The 26,110-nt window shown below is 37.6% G+C and overlaps 1 protein-coding gene across 2 annotated transcripts in view; it reads right to left on the bottom strand.

The window, feature by feature from the left end:
- Positions 1-26,110, bottom strand: part of LOC150082942 (protein spire homolog 1-like) — a 295,803-nt gene that overhangs the window by 57,064 nt on the left and 212,629 nt on the right. For both annotated transcript variants that reach the window (XM_090376924.1, XM_090376923.1), the window contains exons 7-9: positions 13,729-13,815; positions 6,435-6,552; positions 3,840-3,943 (exon numbers count right to left, since the gene is read on the bottom strand). In XM_090376924.1, the coding sequence (XP_090233050.1) occupies positions 3,840-3,943; positions 6,435-6,552; positions 13,729-13,815 (309 nt within the window). The remainder of the gene's footprint in view (positions 1-3,839; positions 3,944-6,434; positions 6,553-13,728; positions 13,816-26,110) is intronic.

The following is a 26,110-nucleotide window of genomic DNA, read 5'->3' as shown; positions in this document are numbered from 1 at the left end:
CCACCAACCATCCGCTGGCTAAAGACAAATTTCCGGACATCTATCTTACATCTGTCTTTCCTCAATTTGAATTTATGCCCTCTCAGGTGATTACTCTGAGCAAGAGGCAGAATCCCATCAGCATTGAGCATACTCAAACCATTCAAGGCTTTATACACCTCTATCAGATCATCTCGCTGGTGCCTAGTCTCCAGACGCTGTAATTTGCAAAACTTAAGCCTTTCTTCATAAGAGCAACCCTTTGTTCCATTCACTAACCTTGTTGCCCTTCTCTGTACTCGTTCCAGCAGCTCTACATCCTTCTTGAAATGAGGCGTCCAGACCTGTATATAGTACTCAAGGTGTGGCCTCACCATTACCTTATACAAGGGAATAATCACCTCCTTATCTCTGCTAGAAAAATTCCTATATATCATTGATAAGACACATGAGCTACTCTTGCAGCCCATTTGCACTGATCAGAGAACTTCATATCTGCCTGCACAATTACCCCCAGGTCCTTTTCATTCTCTACCACTGTTAGTGTAGTACCACAGAGTTGATACATTGCTCTGGGGTTGCTGTTTCCCATATATAGTACTTTACATTTGTCAATGTTAATCTTCATTTGCCACCTCTCAGCCCATCTGCTCAACCTTTCCAGATCCTGTTGCAGCAGCTGTTGTTTTTTGTTTGGTTTTTATGAGCATTAGCAACTAAGGCCATATTGCTCCGAGAATATGCGGTGGTCAATCCCTGACCTTTCCGCATCCTCCGTATTTGGTGGTGACGGGCTCGAACCCCGGTGTAATCAAGAAGCGTGTGCTACGCACTGCTGCTCCTTCCCACCTGGCTACAGAGGCGCCTGTTGCAGCAGCATAGCATCAGTAGTGTCCTTAACAACCCTGCCAACTTTTGTATCATCTGCAAACTTGGACATTAAGCTTGATATACCATCATCAATATTATTTATAAATACAGAAAACAATAATGGACCCAACACTGAACCCTGAGGTACTCCACTAATAACATTAGTCCACGATGAGCGGTGTCCATTAATTACCACTCTCTGTCTTCTCCCCCTCAACTACCCCTTTAACCATAGCAGCAATTTGCCTCCAATGCCACACTGCTCCAATTTGTGCAGCAGTCTTCCATGTGCAACAGTATCAAAAGCCTTTCTAAGATCCAAGTATATAATATCAAAGTTATTCCGTGCATCCAGTTCTTTTGTGACTGCATCATAGTATCCAATCAAGTTGGTCAGGCAAGACTTCCCCTTAACAAAACCATGCTGTGTCTGAGCTATAACTGAAATCTTGTCCAGATGATCCTGCAGTGCTTCTTTAACCAGTGCCTCCATTAATTTTCCTGGAACAGAAGTTAAACTCACAGGTCTTTAATTACTTGTGTCAGCCTTTGATCCTCCTTTGTGAACTGGGGTCACATTTGCACATCTCCAGTCTATGGGTACCTCCCCTGAGTCCAAGGAAGCTCTCATAATTATGGCTAAGGGTTTGCTTAGCCATAATTATGAGACTGGATAGATCCCATCCACCCCAGGTGTCTTTCTTGTGTTTATCTTCAACAATTTCTCCTCCACTTTACTCTCAGTTATTACAAGATTATCTAGCTTACTGCCAGAGTTGAATACACCTCTGGCATTCCCCTCGCTGAATAACTCCTCATGTGTGAATGTCGATGCAAAATATTCATTTAGTTTGTTAGCTACCTGAGCAGGATCATCAACAGTTGAACCATCGACATCAAGTAGACCAATCGGATTCATCCCCTTCCTTCTAGAGTTTACATAAGAACTCTTTACTGTTTTTCTTTGCATTCTTTGATAAAGATTTCTCGTAATCTGCCTTCGCCTGCCTAACCTCCTTTGTAACTTGGTTACAGATCAACTTATATCTGTCATAGGCTTCTGTGTCACGGTAGTGTCAACAATACGTAATTAAGAGAAAAAAAAATGTATCTTCAGGTTTAAAATGTTAAATATTTACTTTGTTTTGAATATCATTTGTATTTTTAATGATACTGAATACAATTTAGAGAGAATATTATTATTATTATTATTATTAGCCATATGGTGCAAGGAAGTCTGAGGTTATGCTACACCAGCCAAAAAAAATTCCCAAGTTACCGAGAGAGAGAGAGAGAGAGAGAGAGAGAGAGAGAGAGAGAGAGAGAGAGAGAGAGAGAGAGAGAGAGAGAGAGAGAGAGAAAACACCCAGCTCAGGTCCCTGGGTGTGCCAAGCCCATACTCACCAGATGTTAGTCCCTGGGGAGTACAAGATGATGTTAAAAGAGTGGTGCTGTTACAATATGAAACAATTTTAGATTGCAGAGATAAAAGTTTTAGGCTGTTTTATCTGTCCTGTTAATAGTTTATATTTATGTATGAGCCTTAATTGCTAAAAATTCAACATCTGAAGTATGCCACAGTAGAGCAATAATGCTAGGTATTTTATTTTATAGATAAATGCAAGCAAAATTTAGAAGTTACGTTGATTAGTGTTTTAAAAATGAAATATGGCATTTCTGAGCAAAATATTTCAACTTATAATGAATTAGGTTACTATTAGTATGCTGATAAGAATGCCAAATTTTCAGATGGGCATGACAGACCTCCATTAGCAATATTAATTTAAGCTGATATGAAGTCGGGGGGGGGGGGATTTCAGATGACAAAATTCTTGCTGACAGCAGCTATTGATGTAATTAAATTAGTTATGTAATTTCTAAAATTGGGCTTCTTGACTCTGCTATAATAGTTATTTTGCCAATGTTTGAAGTTCCTATATTTTAAGCCAGAGTATTCTATCTCAACTGATATTAACAAGCAAGGGGTGCTATGATTAATTAACAAAATCAAAACTAAAAAGATAAGGTGCCCATTAGTTTAATTTTCACTGTATAATCAAGCATAATATAGAAGTGTGCAAGCAGAAATTAGTTAAATAATGGTAATTAACTAAAACAATGTATAAACAAATGTGTGTACTCAAATTTATTTATATAATTTCCTTGTAGTTCTGATTTTATTTATACCAACTATTGCTTGCTGACATCAGTACTGGTACACCTGGCTTAAAATATGGGAATCCTGAACATTTGTAGTATAAGTATTACAGAAGAGCTAAGGTGGTCAATTTGGCTTTCTTTTATTTCAGATATTATGTATAATAATTGATTATTTAATGGTTATTAACCAAGAAAATACACAAATTCATTTATGCACTGTCTTAGTTAACCCCAACTGCAAATTAGATTTTATACAAATACGTGTGTTGCTTTGATTAACCAAGGTTGAATTTGGTAATTTAATGGCTATTACAGAGCAAAAAAAAAAATGATACATACCTGTATTATATACAGCTAACATCTAAAAAAAAGTCAATATTTATATGTCATAAAGTTTAAAGCATATGCCTAAAACTATCTTACAAATGAAAAGGTAGCTTCAAATACAGTAAACAGTGGCTGCAGTTATAGAAAACTTTGCTTACAAATGTTTGGGAACACTGTATTTTAAGCCAGAGTACCACTTTGCCTATACTGATGTAAGCAAGCAAGAGTTGCTATGATTAACATATAACAAAATCAAAGCCAATAAGATAAGGTGCACAACGTATACAGAAATTTTGTGCACCTTTACTGAAAAGGTTTTCATATGACATAAAGTTCATGGTATAAGGATTTATATCAGACAGTCAACGTTTTGTACTTATTACTATTAAAAATAAGTGTCATGAAAATACTCTAATTTTCTTGTATGAGAGTTCTGAGAAGAGATAGTTTACACCAATTTGATTGATTTAGTTATCTTACAAACACATAAAAAAGACATTTACCTCGAAACTGGAAGAGAGTCGAAGTGACAAATCAGCTTTAATTAAACGCCTATGTGGCTGAGGAGTCTCATCTGTTTCTTCAAGCTTTGTTCGGGATGTTTCAACTAAATAAAGAGTTAAAAATAATTATCATGTCATGATAATTAAAACAAGAACACAAATCATCATTATAAGAGCCTTTTTATGATTCATTTTAGATACTAGTACATTTCAGGTTTAAACTTTTATTTGACTAGTGCACCTCAAATTCAAGAATCCTGTTGCAGTTAACAGTCATATGAGTGGTGAATAGTTCTAGTTACTGTGTGAAGGAGCAGATTTTTGATTGGTATAATTTAGGGGAAACAATTATAACTTTTATTAGAAACCCAGGGGTGAACCAATGTAAGCAGTGGTCGAGGTGTGGTGCCCACACCACATGGAGGAATGCTGCCCCTCTGTGTTACCAGGCAGTACTAGGTGGTAGATGACTCTTATCAACCGGGGCAATACCACCACTTTGCTTATTGGAGGCTTGAAGTGGTGGAACCCATGTTAATCTCCCTAATCTCCCTCTGACATAAGCCACGTCATGTCAAGGATCTAGGTATATTCTTAGCATGTGTACGCCATATCCAAAAATTTTATTACTTCATACAGCATGTCCCACCCACTTTTTCTTACTATTGAATACACCATGAATTGTCAAACTAATAGAGCAAGCTTATCTGTGAAAAAGACCTAAACCTCCCAAGCACTTCCTAATTAATTTCACAAATATACGTGGTCTCAATTCTAATCTCAACGATGTCCATTTCCACTTGCAGTCTGCCAAACCCCATGTACTTTTTCTGACAGAATCCCAGTTATCGGATGATACAGATACTGCTCATCTCAGCTGCCCAAATTATTCGTTGTATGATTCCTTTCGTCTCAAAGGTGGCACTTGTGCATATGTCCGTTCTGATATTCCCTGTCAAAGATTTGGTAATTTGGAATCTCCTCTTTTTCATCTTCTCTGGCTTAAAATCTCTCTACCTCATTGTGTAAAATTCATCTGTTGTCTCTACCATTCTCCCAACTCCACTAATCACTTGGAGCTCTTTGACTGCCTCTCTTTGCAACTTTACTTTCTCCAGTCCAACTTTCCTAACAGTGAGGCAATTTTCCTTGGCGATTTTAATGTTCACAACTCCAGCTGGCTTCCGTTTTCTAGTCACACCGACCCAGCAGGTCGAGATGCTGAGGCTTTTGCAATTACTAATGACCTTGCACAGATTGTTCATTTACCTACAAGAATACTGGACAATCCTAACCATACAGCCAACACATTTGATCTTTTTCTCACAAAAAACCCTTCTAAGTACACGGTCGAAGTGAGGTTCTTTAAGCACCTCAGATCACAACTTGGTGATTGTCTCTTCTCCAATGGAGTCTTGATCTCATGGCTATTCCCAACCTTGTATTGTTTGGCATTACAAGAATGCAAAATGGGATGACCTGCGAGATTTCTTTTCCTTGGTCGGATTAAAAACTTCTGATGTCAACATTTGCTCAGATCATGTCAGTGAAATTATTCTTGTAGAAATGGAATCCTTCATCCCACATTCCACTTTAAAATCTCATCCTTTATCTAAACTTTGGTTTTCCAATAAATGTGCTAAGGCTGTTCAAGAAGAACGTTGCATATCGTAATTGGCTTGTTTCTAATTCTTCAGTTTCATTTTCTGCTTACACCAAAGCTCGCAACAATTGTAAAGCAGTTATTAATCAGTCCAAATTAGAGTTTGAATAGGCTTAGAGTAGAAAAGTTGCTTCTTGCCCTAATGGCAGCCAAGCATTTTGGGCTTTTGTCAAAGCTATTGGCCGCAACATTTGCCCATCTCTGCTCCCACCTCAGTCCAAACCAGATGGTTCTGTTGTCATTTCAGCCAAGGATAAAGCTGACCTGCTAACATCCCATTTTTCTTCCAACTCATGTAATAATGATCTTGTTAAAACACCTCCCACCACTCCTAACATGCTCCAATTCAATGCTTCCTGTGATCTTCCGTCAAAAGGATGTCAGAAGGATTTTGACGAATCTTGATGCTAAGAAAGCTCCAGGTCACGATGGTATTTTTCCACTTATTCTCAAAACCTGTGCTCCTGAACTTACTCCTGTTCTTTGCTGCCTTTTTTCACTTTCTTATTCCAAAGGTGTTTTTCTTTCTGCTTGGAAATTTGCTCATATCCAGCCAGTTCCTAAAAAGTTTCTTACTAATGAAGTGCCAATCAGCATTGAAACAACCACTTGAAATGGCAAAAATTTTCAGAGATTGTACAGTAGTCATTGTTTAAAAACTTGGTTAAATTTTGGTATTCTATGTTGTTAGTGGGCTCAAACTTTCAGGCTTATGCCCAAGGTATGAACTTTAAATGTATGAAGTTTTTGAGGAACAAGAATATTTGTGCATTTAATTAGTAATTGGAGATTACAACGAAACATTTTTACACAGTAAAACAAACTTAAGTAAAAAGAAAGAAAGAAAACATACAAGACAAAAAGAAATACTGCCATTATGGATTAAATAAACTCTTCTCTTTGAAAAGAAATATAAAATAAAGCACTATTACCTGCCACATCTCTAGAAGGAACTGGCTTTAATTTATGTTGCTGTTTTATGGAGGCCATTAATTTTTCATAAAGGCTCAGTTGTCGAGGTGGAGTTGGAGGTAGTTTTCTTTTTGATACCTGAAGGATGAATAAATAACATAAACTACATTGTTCATCACTGGAAGTGCCCTACCCAGTAGTTTATATATTTAGCTTAAATCATGTATAAGAGCAGGTATCCATATAAGGAAGGCATGATTAGATGCTAAAGACAAATATTGACTCATTTACTTTTAGAACACAAGCAATATTAATGTTGTATATGATCCCTACAGAAAATGATATAGCCATTTATGGCTATATCATTTTCTGACAGCCATTTAGTAACTAGTAAAATAAGGTGGTTGACATCATTCGTGGATTATATCTCTACAGTTGTTGTATTTATGTTCTAAGTTGGGTGAGGTGCAAGGGAATTTATGTATTGCATGACATTTCAGATGGTTCTATCAGAGACAAGCTGGACAACTTTTCAGTATAGGAGTGTGTCCATAATGCAAAGGCACTGTTGAGATATTTGAGCCATATATAGGTATGGCTGTCTTGCTAGAATATGCACTCTGATAGCATATGCTGTCAAACTGCTTTCAATAATGAATAGAAGTGTAGAATTGTTTGCCATTGCTGTCTTTATCCCATCAGAGGCCCCTTTTTGTTTGCAAAGAGGCATACTACTAGTAAAGTGTATTATTATTTCTAATAATAATAATTAACCTATGAAATACCCAAAATCAGAAATCTACTAGAAGTAGATTTCTGATTTCTCAGTTTATTATACTCAGTACCCAAAGATCTGATTACCAGCATTGCAAAAAAAAAAAAAAAAAAAAAGTGTTGTCATGTTGATAGTACTTTTTAATCTGGAGTCATGCAAAGGATAACTTCTAAATCTTTAATAATCTAAATAATTTTCATTGTGAAATTAGTTTCAAGGTGGTAAATTGGCAAATAGAGACCAACTCAAAGCTGTCTTTCTTGAATGTACACACTTGGAAATAAAATCTAATTGTTCAGGATCCATATATAGAAAACCAACAGACCCTAGAGTTTTATTCAATTTTTTGCCACCCTCATTCAACCAAGCCAGGAGTCCCAAGGATCTACATCTTGGGAGCCTGTACATTTGTTAAGGCCCAAGCACTATAGGAAGAACTTGTGTATATCAGGAATACAGCCATCAGAAACTACTATCCATCCAATAAAACCATAAGGAGGAAGTTCAACTGCAACCAAAGTAAAGCTACTATTCAGAAACTCACATATCCCTTTCATTCAGAGATTAACAAACAGATAGCAAAACAGTCAAGACAGCTGGGGGGGGGGGGGGGTTGGCCAGCATATTTTTCCAGGACCAGGCCTACCGAGAATATGATCAGATACCAAGCATAATCCATTAATCCCAGGGGTCTGGTCTAGTACATTGACTGTGGCAAAAATCTAGTCTAGATGTTTATGTGGGGTGTGTATATGGGAAGTCATATAGAAGGCTTTCAAAATGAATACAGGAGCATTCCAAGGATGTTCAATCCGGAAAAGTGGATAAATCAGATCCAGCTTTCCCACTCTCTAATATAGCCATTCTTGGGATTTACCTAAAGTTTCTGCTCTCTCCACCGACCATGCATTTAAAGGGGTGTTCTTTATCAGATGCTAGAGGGATATTTCCATCAACAGAAACCAAGCAGTACAATTAAATTAAGTTAGATCTTTAATCCACTCAAGAATAAAATCATGTCAAAAATCAACAGGGGCCATATCCAAATACAGCAACCTAGAAGGGCATACCACTGACTGAAAAAGAGATTCTCAAAACCTTCCACAGAATGCAGTTGCCAAACCAAAAGAAATCATAGCATCAAGTTCTCGGCCATAGCTAATACCTCAGAAGATCTAGAAAGCTCTTTCAACCCAATTAACTAGTTCTAAGTATACCATTAATTTTTAGCTATTATTTTACTTCAGTTTGTATTTTATTTCCCACCAGTGCAACTTCAACCATTTCTAATATTTGATAATTTCATGTTTAGGAGTATGGGTCTGAATTATTTATTTATTTATTTGCCTTCCTATGTTTTGGTATAATCAAGATTGCATTTATTTTTAACTGTAAGTAATTTTCTCAAGTTATTCAGTCCCAGTGTCTCCCACGTAAATCTGAACTATGATTGTACTATCACTGGTTTACTATTAGATTAATATTCTGCATTCCAGTGGTTAGAAAGTATTACAATATCTTCATTCTTATCCTCTACTTGCTCTTGTTCAAAAACTAGAGAAGAGTAGAATACCAAAAACCAGTTCCCTGGTCAGTATTATCTGGTTTCCAAAGTGTGTAATTCTTTCCTGTCATTTCAGTAGCTAATGTTCTTTAGTGTTGTACAGTTTTGTCTCTATGATCAAGTTATAAGGCTTCTCCTAGTAAGCACAAGCATTTCATTTATTTATTAGTTAAATGTCCTTGTGAAGATCTTAGTAGTTTCATGCTTGTAACCTATATTATAGATATTTACTATTATTTTCATAAAAAAACTCACCTAAGCAAGTTTTATGTCATTAAAATTTCAGTTTCTTAATTAAACCTTTGTGTTTTAATATACACTGAGTGATCACTGAATTATGACCACCTACCTAATACTTCGTAGATCCTCCTTTTGCCCTCAGTACAGCAGTTATCCGACATGGCATTGATTCAACAAGATGTCGGAAGCATTCGGGAGTTATGGCCAACCAAGCTGTGTGTAATGCGGTCAGAAATGTAGGTATGAAGGTGATTGGAGTATCCAGTGAATATGTTTTACAGTTTAGGTAAACATTCTTTCAATTCCTGTGCTTGTTAACAGGAGAGAATGCTTCTACAGGGATGGGATTAACTTAAATAGAAAGGGTGCAAGAATATTTGCTGATGCTATCGAGGAAGTTTTAGGTGGGTAAGAAAACTGCAAGCTCGGGGGGGATACACTGACTAATACATTAACAGTAGCCGCTGGTAGAGGTGAAGGTAATTCTTCTACTGCTTCTATTGGAATGAGCAGCAGGCTGAAAAACAAGGTGTGGGGGTTTTTAGGGACTGCTGGGAGTCATCGTAGAACAAGTAAATACGTGGGCTGTGTTAGAGTAGTTAAGAATAAGAATAGGCGTATGTATACATGCGTGTACACCAATGCTAGAGTTTAGTAAATAAATTTGATGAATTTTAGGCATTGGTCAGAACATCAAAGGCAGATACTGTTGGAATATCAGAGACGGTGTCACACAGATATAAGGAATGCAGAAATTGGAATTTTGGGAGTACAGGAAAGATAGACAGGATAGGAAGGGAAGAGGGGGTTATGCTATTAGTTAAGAAACACAAAATCTAAGGAAGTGGTGCAGTCAGTTGACATGAGTGGACAGTGCAGTGTCAAGTCAGTTTGGTGTGACATAATATGCACTGTGAAAGCAAAATTGAGAGTAGGAGTGTGTTATAGGCCAAATGACTCTGATAGTATAATGAACAACAGAACAGATAAATAGAGTGGGCCAATAAATCAGATTGTCTTATAATGGGGATTTTAATTTTCCAGATATTGACTGGAACTTGTGGATTGGTCACTCACACACTAGCAAAGCTTTTGCGGATTTATTGGATGATTGTTTTCTACAGCAGCACGTTCGGGAGGCAACTAGAGGGAGTAATACTCTTCATTTGATTATCAGTAGTGGTTCCTCGTGCATTAAGAAAATCTGCAGATAAAGGAACCACTAAGTAGCAGTGATCACAGAGTGCTGATATGGCATTTACTCAAACAGGTAACTGCCATCAGGGGTAAAGGAAAGAGTTTTTGCTTTTGTAAAGGTGACTACAGTGGTCTGAGACAATTTTTAAAATTCTATACAGTGGGACCAACTGATAATGTTACCAACAGCAAATTCTAAATTGGAAACATTCAAAGAATTAACCTTGGAAGCTACTAGGCTTTTCATACCAACTAAGAAAAATTAGGCTAACGTAGCCGAGTGGTCAGGTGCGGGTGCACAAGTACATGTCTTGAGTGACCCGGGTTCAAGTCCATGACTACTGAATACGGTGCTGTTTCTTGTATTCTCTCTCTCTCTCTCTCTCTCTCTCTCTCACTCTCTCTCTCTCTCTCTCTCTCTCTCTCTCTCTCATTCTCTCTCTCTCTCTCTCTCTCTCTCTCTACCTTGTGAACTCCTCTGACCATGCAGTCGTCCAGGAGTATAAACAGAAATATTGTTCAAGGTTTAGGCCTAAATGGATATTAGCTGAATAAATGAGAATGTGGCAGAGAAGAAAAATGCATGGGATACATATAAATTAAGAGGTGACACAAAAGCCTATGGTAGATATAAGCTGGTCTGTAATAAAGTCACACAGGAGGTTAGGCAGGCAAAAGCAGATTATGAGAAATTTTTAGCAAAGGATGTAAAGAAAAACAGCAAACAGTTGTTTACTTATGTAAAATCTAGAAGGAAAGGGGTGAATCAGATTGGTCCACTTGATATCGATGGTTCAACTGTTGATGATCCAGCTCAGGTAGCTAACAAACTGAATGAGTATTTTGCATCTACATTTACACACGAGGAGTTATTGGGGGGTGGGGGGGGGAGGCCAGAGGTGAATTAAACTTTGGCAGTGAGCTAAATGATTTTGTAATAACTCAGAGCAAAGTGGAGTAGAAATTATTGAAGATAAACATAAGAAAGGCACCTGGAGTGAATGGGATCTATCCTGTTATATTAAAGGAGGCAGCGAAGTAAGTAAGCAAACCCTTAGCTATAATTATGAGAGCTTCCTTGGACTCAGGGGAAGTACCCATGGGCTGGAGATGTGCAAATATGACCCCAAGGATCAAAGGGTGACACAAATAATTACAGACCTGTTAGTTTAACTTCTGTTCCAGGGAAATTAATGGAGGCACTGGTTAAAGAAGCACTGTAGGATCATCTAGACAAGGCTTCAGTTATAGTTCAGAGACAGGATGGGTTTGTTAAGGGGAAGTCTTATCTGACTAATTTTATTGGATACTACGATGTGGTCACATCATATACTTAGATCTTAGGAAGGCTTTCAATTCTGTTGCACATGGAAGACTGCTGCAACAATTGGAGCAGTGTGGCATTGGAGGAAAACTGCTGTAATGGATAAAGGGATTGTTGAGTGGGAGAAGACAGAGTGGTAAATCAATGGTCACTGCTCTTCGTGGACTAATGTTATTAGTGGAGTCTTCTAGGGTTCAGTGTTCTCCATTGTTGTTTTCTGTATTTATTAATGATATTCATGATAGAATATCAGGCTTAATGTCTAAATTTTCAGATGACACAAAAGGTTAGCAGGGTTGTTAATGACAGTATGCTGCTGCAACAGGATATAGAAAAGTTGAGAAGATGGGCTGAGAGGTGGCAACTGAAGTTTAACATTGTCAAATGTAAAGCTGTATATGGGTAGCAGTAACCCCAGAGTAACATATCAACTGTGTGGTACTAAACTGAGGGAAGTAGAGGATGAAAACAACCTGGGGATAATTATGCAGTCAGATATGAAGACGTTTTCTGAGCAGTGCAAATGGTCTGCAAGAGTAGTTCATGGTGTCTTGTCAATGATATACAAGAATTTTTCTAGCAGAGAAAGGGATGTGATTATCTCCTTGTATAAGGGAACGGTCAGGCCACACCTTCAGTACTGTATACGGTCAGGAGGGCACATTTTAGGAAGGGTGTAGAGTTGTTGGAACGAGTACAAAGAAGGACAACAAGATTAGTGAATGGAACAAAGGGTTGCTCTTACGAAGAAAGGCTTAAGTTTTAAATTACAGTCTCTGGAGACTATAGGCACTTGCGAAGTGATCTGACTGAAGTGTATAAGGCCTTGAATAGTTTGAGCATGCTCAATGCTGATGGGATTCTTCCTGTTGTCCAGATTAATCACCTGAAGCAACATAAATTCAAATTGAGGAAAGACAGTTGTAGAACAGATGTGCAGAAATTTGCCTTTAGCCAGCGGGTGGTTGATTGCTGGAACAAACTTCCATCTTTTGTTGTAAAAGTTGGCAGCTTAAATAGATTCAAAGCAGAACTAGACAAACAATTGGAGTGAATGGATGGGTGAAATGGGAAGGGTTTTTTTTTTTTTTTTTTTTTTTGGCCGATGCTGTATAAGCTTGCTTTCTTGGTTCTAATCAAGAAGCATGTGCTACGCACTGCTGCTCCTTCCCACCTGGCTACGGGCTCGAACCCCGTAGCCAGGTGGGAAGGAGGCGCCAGGTATTATAGTATATTATATACTATAATATGTAGGTATCTGTATATCCTCTCAAGTAGGATATATATATGGTTAAAAGTAATGACAATTCATTATTTTTAAATTCTAATTCTTTAATATTCAAGTCAAACAAATATGAGTTCATGTTATGTAGAGTCAGCCTGTGTTAACTTTCCTTGTTTATAATTTTATAGAACCCAAGTTCTAGGTCCAAAGATGATGTCAACATAGAAATCTGAAACACAGTCAATTACTGTTCAAACATAATTGTATATCAATTTGTCCTTTTCATGCCAATAAAACTAATTAAATATTTCACATGGTTGTCTTTTTTTTTTTTTACTTGGTAAAAATAACTAATATTTAAATAGATTTTTAACATTTCAAAAATTTTTCTCCTCATACTTGGTAAAAATAACTAATATTTAAATAGATTTTTAACATTTCAAAAATTTTTCTCCTCAAAATTTTGACTTTATTCTTTACAATAATCCTACACTAGTGTTCAACTATATCAAGTCAAAAGAGAAAAAAAATAATGATAATCTTCCCTGTTTGTACTTTAATTTTTGTAAACCTTTAAATTCCTCAAAAAAAAAAAAAAAAGAGTCCAGGTCCAGAAATGATTAATGAAAAAATAACTCCACCACTTTGCTTAATAGCAGCCAGTGCTATTCTGACTTTTGACTGCATTTCACAAATGTAAACAAATAAAATAGCTGAACTTGACTTGAAGATACTTAAGGCTTAAACAGGACTGAACTTTTTTTTTTTTTTGTGCAGGAAAGTTCTGGAAAATGAAGGGCAACAGTTACTGTCCCCATATGTATGCTGGCAGGTTAAGAACTGGAGGGAGAGAGAAGACGGTTGCAGAAAGACTGCAAAAACTACATGATAATGATTAAAGAATCTTTGATGGTTAACAAGTTAACAGACAGAAGGATAATTAATTATTATTGGTGATGGATGTTCACTAACAATAATAAATTACTTACAGGTACAAGAGGAGGTCGTGATCGAATGAACTCTAGTATTAAAGCATGAGCATCCTTCTTGACTCTCTGTGGAATGTCACCATTAACCTAAAATTAAAGGTGTTAAAAGAGTACTATAAAGAAACTTTATCAGCAAGTTAAAAAACAATTTTAATAAATAAGAATTATTCACAGCTGAAAACAGTTATATCATAAGTTTGATATAACTGATTTTCAAAACTGAAAAGGAACAAACACTTAAATGTGGATATATTCATATTTGCAAAAGGATAGGGTAAAATATTTCCCTGTTTACCAGTAGGAAAATGGGTCAAATTAATTTATTAATCCCATTTGGGAAAATGTAGATAAAGGGTTATCCAGAATAAGTGGAAACTAAAAGAAATGGTCAATGGTATAAAGATCAGTACAGTATATGCCCTTATGCCAGGGGGTCTGATCCACTGGAAATGACACCTTGCAATACAGAATTTTATGCAAATATGGATGTGAATTGATGCTTCAAACTGACCAGCAAAATCGAGCATATGCACTGAAGAATGGTGGAAGCAAGAAATTTACATCCCACAGTGTTGGCCGAGCCAGATAAACTGATTGAAGAGCAGAGTGAAATTTACTAGAAGTAATTTTGGTGTTCATTCTTTTCTTTTCTTTTTTATAAAAACCCCAAACACAAGCAATCTTAGAACGTATAGTACTCAGCACCATGTGTGTGGGTTGAAGATTAAGGAGATGAATGAAGATACTTGCTGACATTAGACTTTAATTTCTGTAAACTGTAATTTTCAGGAAATATGTGCAAAGGGGAATTGTGCCAGAAAACACAAATTGAAGGGATAGATTAGGAAGAAGAAAAGTTGTTTCTGTGAATTTGAAGTTGGACAGTAAAAGGATAATGAGTTGTTGTAGCACGTTTGGAAGAGAGAGAGAGAGAGAGAGAGAGAGATGATTGTTTGTTTGTTTGTTTGTTATTTGGTTTTTTTAGGAGCATTAGCAACTAAGGCCATATTGCTCCTAGAATATGCGGTGGTCATTCCCTGACCTTTCCGCATCCTCCGTATTTGGTGGTGACGGGCTCGAACCCCGGTCTAATCAAGAAGCGTGTGTTACACACTGCTGCTCCTTCCCACCTGGCTACAAAGGCGCCCGAGAGAGAGAGAGAGAGAGAATTACACAAGCAAATCCAGAAGAACAGTGTTTACGGAAGTATCTATAAAAAAGGCATGCAGCAGAAACAGTATGTCTGTGACATAGCGATTGAAGAGACTTTGTAAAAGATGAGTCACTAACTAACCTTAACCTAACTGCCCTCTTTTGAACGGAGCTAGAAGGCTGAGAGAAGTTATGGAGAAACCTCGACAGATGTGGGAACAGTATTCAACAGTAGGGTGGATTAAAGATTTGTACAGAGTGAGTAGCTCTTTAGAAGAAAATAATGCAGAGAGTGAAAGAGAAAACCCAGTTTTTTAGATGCATAGGAAGCAATATTTGTGATCTGCTCATGCTAAGAGAGATTAGAAGTCAGGATAATTCCTAATAGATATTAGTATTAGCAATGGCCATAGGGTAACAAGGAAGCCTAAGGCTTATGCTGCACCAGCAAAAAAAAAAAAAAGGGTAAAAATAGTAAAATAATATAAAAAATTAAATAAAAAAAAAATAATGTAGGTAACTATCCAGCTGACCTTTGAATTCCCAAAACTATCAGTCTCTACCACCCATGTAAGTAACTTATTCCACTAATTTATAACTCTCTGGCTAAAATAAAACTTCCTACAATTGAGTCTAAACATCCCCCCCCCCCCCTCGTAACTTGAAGTTATGGCCTAGAATCTAGTTCTAGAGTCATTTATAACTGTGAAAATTTCATCCTCATTCATTTTACTTTCCTTTCAGAGCCTTAAACACCCCAATCAAGCCTCCTCTATGGTGCCTCATTTCCAAACTGTGCAACCCACATATTCCAAGTCTTCCCTCAAATGGATGCTCTTTTGCTGACCTCACCAGGCGAGTCTTTGGACTCTTTCAAGAAACTCAGTCTTTTTTTTTTAGGTGCAGTCTGCATATTTTAACATTATTTGAACATAGTATTCCAAGTGTGGCCTATCAATAGCCTTATATAATGGGATTATGACATCCTCATCTCTACTAGCAAATATTCAATAAATTATCGATAGGACACCATGGGCCTTCACCTTGCAACCTGTCTAAAATACTCTGAGAACTTCATGTCTGACCATATCGTAACTCCCAAGTTCCTTTCTTCCACTACTGACTTTAGCTCAACTCCACCAAATGTTTAAGTTATTTTGGGGTTACTGTTCCCCAGGTGTAAGACCTTGCACTTTGCTAGATTGAAGTAAAGCTGCTACTTTTCTGACCATTCCTGAAGTCTATCTAGGTCACTCTGAAGAAGTTGTGCTTGGCAGTGATCATCAACTATTCTACTGATCTTTACATCATCTGCAAATTTAGACATCATGCCCTCAATCCCTTCATCGATGTCATTTAAGAAAATCAAAAACAACAGTGGTCCCAATACTGATCCCTGGGGGATTCCACTTCTTACATTAACACAATCTGAGGAATAACCATTTATCACAACCCTCTGCCTCCTGCACTGAAGCCATCCTGCTATCCACCTAAGGATATTCCCTGTGATTCCAACCTGTTCTAGCTTATAAAGTAACTGCTCATGTGGGACCAAGTCAAATGCTTTGCTGAAATCTAAATAAACAATGTCGAAATTATTCCCTAAATACAGCTCATGAGTGACCCTGTCAAAATAGCTAACCAGATTTGTTAAACATGATTTTCCCTTTATAAAACCATCCTTCAGAATTCCATTTCTATCTAAATGATCCTGAATTCCACCCTTGATCATTGCCTCCATGATTTTCCCTACTACTGGAGTTAGACTGATTGGTCGGTAATTTTCCACTACTATTAGAACCGTCTTTATGTATTGGTGATACATGAGCTTTTCGATTCCAAAGGAATCTCTCCTGAGTCCAGTCATACTCTCATAATTAGCCTCAATGGTTCAATGCACTCACTTGCCACCTCCCTTAAAATTATAGGGTATATGCCATTAGCATCTTTTCGGATTCTTCAGGCCTTTCATTGATCAGAATCAACATGGTTTCTGCAGTGGCAAGTCAATAGTGACCCCATCACCCCTTCTATCTGTCCTATCCTTCCTAAATACATTGTACATACCATACTGAAACCCATCATCCCCTATTTCCAGGTGGCATTATGTTTCCGTAAGCCATATTATTTCAGGTTTACTTGTCTTAACTAGTAGTTTGAATTCACTTATTTTATTGACAACACTTTTGACATATTGTATAGACAATTAATACTTTGTGTTCTTGTATAGTTAATTACCCTGCATTAATACTCCTTGAAGTTATTTAAGCTTGCTTCCCTGGAATTAGTTATGCACTCGTTTAAAATATTTGTGCCCTCAAAACATCTTGCTAGTATGATCTGTTGTGGTAACAAACAAGAATTTTTAAGGTATGTGCAAGCATCACTTTGACCAATATTATCAGATAAAGGCATATCTATATTACCCTTGTCCTCCCAATCTAGCAGTTTCCCCTGAATCTTTAAGGTATCCTCAATGATACTGGCAAAAACTCTTGCATCACCTTTGTTTAAATGTATCCCATCTCTACAAAACAGATTCCTTCTACCTACATGTACAGGCCAAGCTGATAAAAATTCCCCCTCCCAAAAAAAGCCTTACAGAGTCCTTCAAGTCTTGATTTAATCCAAAGGCTTTCAGCATATAAACCCTCCTATCGTGCCTAGGCAGAACTGCAGACACAGACATTCTGACCTAAGATGTGGATTTTATTCAGCATGGTCCTATATTTGTCTAAAAAATTGTCAGATTGTGTGTGCTTAATATCATTAGTCCCCACATGAATAATAATATTCTCCTTACCTCCCTTAAAATCTGACAATCTGTTGGTGACATTAATCGTTGCTCCTGCCAAACATACCCTGGTTCTAGTCCACCTAACCTTATTACAAAAAATATTTCCCATTTACCTGACAATGGAGTCTTCTAATAGAACTAAGCCCTTCTGAACCAGAGCAGTTTGCACTTGGTTATTTTGCACTGGGCCCCTGAATCAGGAGTGCATCACTTGGTAGGTTACTAGAGTCCCTGATAAGTTCCCAGTTACATTATTCTATAGGAAAAGCACCTGTTTTTTCAGTGACTCAAATTCTTCTAGCAATGCACCAAATTTGAACTTTAGATCGTTACACTCCATACAATTGTGACAAAGAAAAGAACTGCCAGGTGAGCTATGATTATCCACTAGGTCAACCTTGGAATATATGCCACAGGTTCTGCAAACAATGAAATTGTGATTCACCCAGAAATCACCATTAGCTATTTCTGCACAAGTCACAATACCCTTTGACGAATTGTTTAAGGTGGATCTTGTTGCAACCATTGTTAAATTTACTAATTTACTATATCACAGAAAGAACTTTAAAAAATTATATAAAATTAAATTTACAAAATATTACAGAAAAATAAAACATATCAAAATAAACTTTACAATACATTAAATAAATTTTTAAATTATCTAACTTCCTTAATCCTAATCTAATCACTATGATCTCCCTGCATTTCCTAGGAGCACTATGAAGACATGTCTGCTCACTACAAAAGCCAACAGTTGAAGCACGATCATATTATATGATCTTGTCTAGAAAGCTAAGTGTCATCAAAGATAAGCATAGGAACAGATAAATCCTTTTTGTGAAATATAAGACAGGACTAAGTTTTATAAGGACTGAAATTAACTAAGTTATCTTTGCCTCACTGGAGAATTACTTAGAGATCAGCATTTAAGGGATTCATAGTGGATATTTGAGAAGTTGAAGCCATTTGTGCAAGGCAAGGTTTTATAAACTAAAAGGTGGAATACAATGTGCTATCATCAGTAAAACTATGGATAGGATTTCCAGTCAATGAAAGAAGGTCATTATTATAAAAGAGTGGGAGAAAGAACGGAACCTTGGAGAACAAGAGCATTAGCGAAGAAGTCAGAAAACAGAGAGCCATCTACTATCACCTGCAGTGAGCATTCAGAGAGAAAACTGGATACCCAATTACAAAAAACAATCAGCAATCCCCAAGATAGAAGCTTATTTAGAAGACCTTTATGCCAAACAAATTCAAAAGCCTTTGAAATGTCAAGGGCCACTGCTTGAGTTTCACCAAACTTTTCCATTGAATTTGTCCATATATGGGTAACATAAGCCAATATATTATCAGTGGATCGACACTGATGGAATCTATATTGATGATCACTGATCAGAAGGAAGATTACAAGCTAATTTAGGAGTTAGCAGTCAATGGATTTGTCATGCTTTTTAGAAATTGGCTGGATATGAGTAAATTTTAAGCAGATAGAAAAACGCCAGTGGAATAAGAATGTTTAAAAAGGTGACACTGAATAGGAAATACCATCAGGACCTGGAGCTTTCTTGGAATCAAATTGTTCAAAATTCTTCTGACATCCATTTGATGGAAGACAATGAATAGAATGTACTAGGAATGGAAGGAGGTGGTTTATCAAGGTTGTCAAATACAAGAGTTTTAAGCAAAGTAGAATGCAATCAGGTCAACTACCGTTTGGGCAAGAAGCAAGGCTCCTTGTCTTAGCTGTTCAAAAACTAATTCAGACTGATTAATAACTGTTTTACAATTCTTGCAAGCTTTGGTGCAGGCAGAAAATGAACCTAGAGATTTGGATGAAAGCCACTTGTGATATTAGTATCAGTACTAATAACGATTCAAGAAAACAAGTCTCAGCATCAGCAAAAAAAAAAAAAAAAAAAAAATTCAAACTATCCATCCCCTCCAATAATTTGTATGGTTCTTTGAATTTATTCAAATTATCCACTTTCACAACAATGGATGGAAGCCTGTTCCAGCAATCAACAACCCATTGACTGAAAGAAAACTTCTGCACATCCATTCTCAATTTCAATTTATGCTCCCTCATATGCATAGTCTGGGCATGAGGAAGAATCCCATCAGCACCAAGTTTGCTCAAGCCATTCAAAACCTTAAACAACTGAATCGGGTTACCTCACAGGTACCTCCAGACGACAAAATCTGCAGAACTGAAGCCTTTCTTGGTAAGAGCACCGCTTTATTCCCCTCAACAATCTTGTTGCTATTCTCTGTACCTGTTCCAGCAGCTCTACATCATTCCTAAAGCGAGTCCTCCAGACCTGTATACAGTACTCAAGATGCTGCCTAACTATGGCCTTGTAAAAAGAGATAATGACCGCCTTATCCCTACTAGCAAAGTTTCAGTATACCATTGACAAAACCCATGAGCTGTCTTGGCACTCTGTCTGCACTATTCAGAGAACTTCATATCTTGACTGTACAATTACCCTAACGTCATTTTCAATTTCCACCTTTTTTTTTGGTAGTTGTTGGTGCATCGGCTTCTGTGGCCATAGTGCACCTCCCAAGGTTTTTGCAGTACTTTGATCCAAGCCCGAGGCGGGATTCGAACCCGCGACCTTTAGGTTGCCAGGCAGGCACTTTACCCACCTGGCTAGCCCGGTCGGCTCAATTTCCACTACTCTGAATGTAGTGCCACACAGCTGATATGTTACTCTGGAATTACTGCTACCCATATGCAGTACCTTGCATTTGTCGATGTTAAACCTCATTTGCTATTTCTCAGTAAATCTGCCTAATTTTTCTAGGTTTTGTTGCAGCAGCAGCATGCCATCATTACTGTCATTCAACCCTGCCAACCTTAGTATCACCTGCAAACTAGACATTAAGCCTGATATACCCCATCAATATCATTCATAAGTACAAAAAACAACAGTGTGCATAGTGTTAGGGTCAGGCACCACCTGTTGTTTCCCACGTATGCACTACATGTACGCTGTGAAGAAATACAGTAATGTTTCCCCTCGATTTCACGCACCTCAATTTACTGGATTTCAGATAAAATTCTGAATAATCGAAATTCCACTATATCACAATTTTCTGGACCAGACCGTAATTCGCGGGATGTCCGCCAGTTAGTTTGTGTGTGGTATGGTTGTTTATTGGCACATTAGCTGCTATGGTTATAGTGTGCCTATTCATAGGAATATCAGAAAATAATTAAGAATGAAGCACTTCAATTTCATTTCAGTTCTGAAACCTATTCATAAAATATTATACACTCTAATTTGTTTCAGAAAGCAGAAAAGTTCTTTAATATTTGCCTCCTCTCCAATGATATGATGTAACGGTGCTTGAAGATTAGCCAGATTTTTAAGTACTGAAGTACGATGTGGTTGATAGTGTGGACAGTCAATCAAAATATGTTTGACTGTTAGATGTTCAGAGCAGTGTGAACACTGAGGAGGATCATCGCCTGTGAATAGATGGAGGCAAGTCAGATGGGTATGCCCTATTCTAATCCGCACGAGTACCACTTCTCACTGAACTGTCTGAATGCATGAGTGCCATAATTTTGGGTCCTGTTTCAACTGGAAAAGTTTGTTATTTGTTTCTTTATGCCATAGCTCTGTCCACAGTATGCTGTGTGAATTATGATATTATAATCAGAAGCTGAAATGAAAACAGAGGTTAAGTCTAAGGTTGATGGATTTTTAGCAGATATATCAGCCAGTTCATTTCCTTTTATGCTGGAATCCAGCAAAACTTCACTAGTTGTTGACAATGATCAATTTGCTATTGCAAATTGATCATCGTCATATCGGCTTTATCCTGATTTTCATTAAAATATGGTGATTCTTTTTTTTTTTTTTTTTTTTGATTTGGTAGTTGTTGGCGCATCGGCTTCTGTGGCCATATTGCACCTCCCAAGGTTTTTGCAGTACTTTTGATCCAAGCCCGAGGCGGGAATCGAACCCGCAACCTTTGGGTTGCCAGGCAGGTACTTTACCCACTCGGCTAGCTCGGTCGGCATGGTGATTCTTTTGAGAGGGATTCTGCATTGCTCTAATTGAGCTGAGAGAGTCAGTGTAAACTATATATTTTGAAGATGGGTATAGAGTCAAATTTTCTAGAGCTAATTGTATTGCATACAGTTCTGCTGAAAAGTTGCTATACTCAGGTGGAAGAGAACCTGATATGATAGCAGAGGGAAACACTGCTGCTGCTCCAACAGTTGAAAGAGATTTGGAACCATCTGTATATATTGGCAAAAAAGTCAGCACAGCTTTGAATATGGCAGGCATGGAGTTGTTGCACATTCAGTGTCTGTAGGCAATTCCTTCCCCATTAAGTATCACAGGTCAGTTGAGGAAATGGGGTCCATGGTGGATGAGAGTAACTCTTTATCTGTTGCCTATTGCGGAGAGGAACATTCCAGTTCTGTGATATTTCAAGGAGCCGTAGGCCAGCTGGTCGGATTTTACTTGGTATATTTCTATAGAGATTGACTAATGGTTGATTAAAAAGGTATGGCTGAATAGGAGGCAAAGAGCAAGTCTGTATTTTGGCTGCATATTTAAGTAACAGCATTTTTCTGCAGAGATGCAGGGGGAGTTCATGAGCTTCAATGCATAGACTATGAGTTGGAGATGTCCTATATGCACCAATTGCAATCCACAGTGCATTATGTTGAATAGGATCCAGTCAACGTAGTACACTCCTTCGGGCAGAATCATAAACTGGAGCACCATAATCTAAACGGAATCTAATCAATGCTCTATATAAGAGCAGCAAAGTCATATGATCTGCTCCCCAAGACAGAGCAGATAAAGCTCTTAGCATGTTGATCTTTTTGATATATGTAGTATGTAATAATTTAACATGCTCAAAGAAGTTCTGCTTACTGTCCAGGATTAGTCCCAAGAATCTGATATTGCTGACAATTGGAATGGTGGAATTTGATATCTGAAGTTCAGGATCTGTATGCAATGTGCGTTGATTGCAAAAGTGGATTGCAACTGTTTTCTGTTGGGAAAGACAATATCCATTGAGCTCAGCCCACTTTTGTACTTTATTGAGAGACATCTGCAATTGCCTTTCAATAGATCTCATATTCTGAGAATGGCAAGAAAGAGAGAGATCGTCAGCGTAAAGGTACACCTCTACAGTATTTGGGAGTTCTTTTGTGATGGAATCAATTCTGAGGGCAAACAGGGTTGCACTCAAAACTGACCCTTGTGGTACTTCTTCCTGCAAGAACGTAGTAAAAAGGGAATTTTGATATCAGAAGTTGAAATGAAAACGATCAGCTCTTGAGGAAGTTTCTAATAAATATAGGCAGGTTGCCACCTAGACCATAATTATGGAGGTCACAGAGAATGCCATAATGCCAGGTAGTATCAAATGCCTTCTCTATATCTATGGAGACCATAACTAAGTGTTCGTTTTTAACAAAGGCATTGCGAATTTCAGATTCGGCCTTGATCATCAGATCAAAGGAGAACCTGTTTTGGCGAAAGCCATGCTGACTATTATTTAGTAGATGTTCGCTTTCAATGATCCAAGTGAGTCAAGACTGTGGATCAATTTTTCAAGAATTTTACCGAGGCAACTGGACAGAGATAATGGTCTATAACTATTAGGATTGGAGGGATCTTTTCCAGGTTTCAAAAAGACCAGAACTGTAGCATGGTGCCAAGAAGTGGGATAAACATTTCCGAGGAAGATTCGGTTAAAGAAGGCTAGCAGCATTTGTAAGTTTTTCTCATCAAGGTGCTGTAACATAACATATCCCATCTGGCCCAGTAGCACTGTTGCATGTTGTTCTGATGGCTTGCAAAAGTTCACAGTATTGGAGCGGCTGGTTATATGGAAGTAACAGTGAGGTTCGAAAGTTGATGTGTCTCTGTTCTGTGGTGGTCTTAGTTTTCTGAAATTCCAGAATGTAGGTGGAAGCAGCTGAGACATGAGCAAAGGTTTTGCCTAAGGCATTTGCTATATCCAGAGGAGCAGAGACGTCTAGACCATTGCAGGAAAGAATTGGGGAAGGAACAGTTAGAAACTTCCCAGAAAGCTGCCTAATTTTCTTCCATATTAATCGTGGGTTCGTGTTTCTATTGATAGTTTATGCAAACTGAGTCCAAGAATCTTTCTTGGCATGTCTTTGAATGAGACACGCTTTTGCCTTTAGTTTCTTGTAGTTAATAAGATTAACTGTAGTTGGAGTTCGACGAAATAAATTCCATGCTTTATTTTTTTCTTTCTATGCTTTTGTGCATTCCTCATTCCACCAACAGTTGAAATGGTGTTGAGTCTTGGAATTTGATAATGGAATTGAGCTTTTAGCCACAAATAAAAGGCAGGAAGTGATATAATTGGTAACTTCATCTATGGGATGTAGTTGTATAATTTTTTTTGTCCAGTGTAATTGCTGACTGAAATTTGCCCCAATTAGCTTTAAAGAATTTCCATTTCTTGCAGGGTTGGTCTAATGGTGGTTGTATAGTAATCACATTACAAACAATTGGAAAATGATCACTGCCCATGGGATTATTCGGAGTGGACCATTGCATGACTGAAAACAGTATCAGGGAGCAAACTGATAGGTCAATAGCAGAAGTCTGTCCATTAGGCAACTATATATGGGTGTGCGAGCCACTATTAAGTAGAGTGAGGTTTTGTTTTTCCGGTAAAGTCTCAATTAGTTGGCCACATCTGTTTAATTTAGATAATCCCCATAAAGGGTGGTGGCCATTGAAATCCCCTAGAAGGAAGATAGGGGAGGGTAGCTGTATTAAAAGTTATTCAAGTTCATTATAAGAGTAAGTATGATTTGGTGGAAGATAAACTGAGACTAGTGTTAAAGCAGTCTGAGTAATCAGATGCATAGCGACAGCTTTGATTTGGGTTTGGAGAGTGATTTGCCTAGCTGGAATCTTTGAGTTAATTAAAATAGCTACACCACCACGAGCAGAATCGGATGTATTCCAATCTCATCTATAGATTGGAGTAGTTTTTTATGGAAATGGAAATTTGAGTAGTTAAATAGGTTTCTTGCAGGCAGAAACCAACTGGAGAGTAGCGGTTAATTAAGTATTGAATGTCATCAATGCTGCTACAAAAGCCTCTGCAATTCCATTGCAAGATGTTAGGCATTACTTGAATTTAGTAGAAGCTGTACCTGACGTGGCTGTCTTGTGGCAATCGGGCTTTGGTTTGTCTCTTTTTGAAAAGGTAAGGCGACCGGTGTCCAATATCCTCTTGTTCTATAAATATTTCTAGAAGTGGATCTTTTTGTTTGGATGGGTACTCTGCATCCACTGATGTATCTTGAACAATCTTTTTTGAAGGAGGACTATGATTATTTGAAGTAGTAGCAATCACTGGCAGAGGAGGAGATTTCGCTGGTATTGTAAGAGGCGTATTGCTTGCTTCGTCTGAGTGCTTTAGGGGATTGGAATGTTGCTGAGAGAGGACAGTCCAAGCCCAGTTGGAGATTGATCTGTTTGATGGAACGGTAACATCAGTTTGAGTTGCTACTGTTTGATATTTTTTTGCAATATTGGCATATGTAGGTTTAGGGATAGTGAGTACAATTAATTTTCTTGCTTCCTGATTAACTTTATTTTTAACTTTATATTTCACAATTTTTTTTTGTTTTCCATCTCTCACATGTCTTAGAGTAGGCAGGATGGTTGCCTTTGCAGTTGAGACAGATCATTTCTTTCACCAAACAATCACTTTGAATATGACTGGAGGATCCACAGTTGGGACAAACTGGGTTGCCTCTGCATGTCGTTTGAGAGTGGCCATACTTCTTGAATTTATAACATCTCAACGGATTAGGTATGAAAGGACGAGTGCGACAAAGTAGGTATCCTGCTTTTACTGATGAGGGCAAATTTGGGCTGTTAAAGGTGAGAATGATATTTCTGGTAGGAATGAGTATATTGTCTCTTTTGACCATAATTCTTTTTACAGCAATTATATTTTGTTCTTGAAGCTCTTCTTTAATTTCTTCCTCTGTCACATTCATCAGGTCCCAACTAGATATTACACTCTTTTATGTATTTAAGGTTGCATGGGGAGTTACTTTAACTGGAATATCAGCAAAATTTATAATTTTTAGCATTTTTTCAGAATGCCTATGGTTTAAAGTTTCAACAATTAGGTCCTCTGATTGCAGTCTCTTAACCGTCTTGGGAGACCCTGCAATACTTCAGGTGTTTTTGGATTAGAAAAGGGAATAGCTTACCGAGAGGCTGTTCTGATAATAAGCGCATTATTAAGAATGCTGGTAAGTCTGTCAATGAGGGATTGGTTTTCAACCTCTTTGCTTGTGACGAATCATGTTCATATTCGGTATCTGGCCGAAACTTGTTGGCTCTATAGATGGAAACATTTTGTTCCATGTTGGCTCCTTTTAGCCCC

Source organism: Mastigoproctus giganteus, chromosome 7 (assembly GCF_048544385.1).
Source record: "Mastigoproctus giganteus isolate SK-2022 chromosome 7, ASM4854438v1, whole genome shotgun sequence".
In the NCBI taxonomy this organism is placed as follows: domain Eukaryota; kingdom Metazoa; phylum Arthropoda; class Arachnida; order Uropygi; family Thelyphonidae; genus Mastigoproctus; species Mastigoproctus giganteus.
Note: the sequence above shows the minus strand (reverse complement) of the source record. Positions and strands in the feature narration are given on the sequence as shown.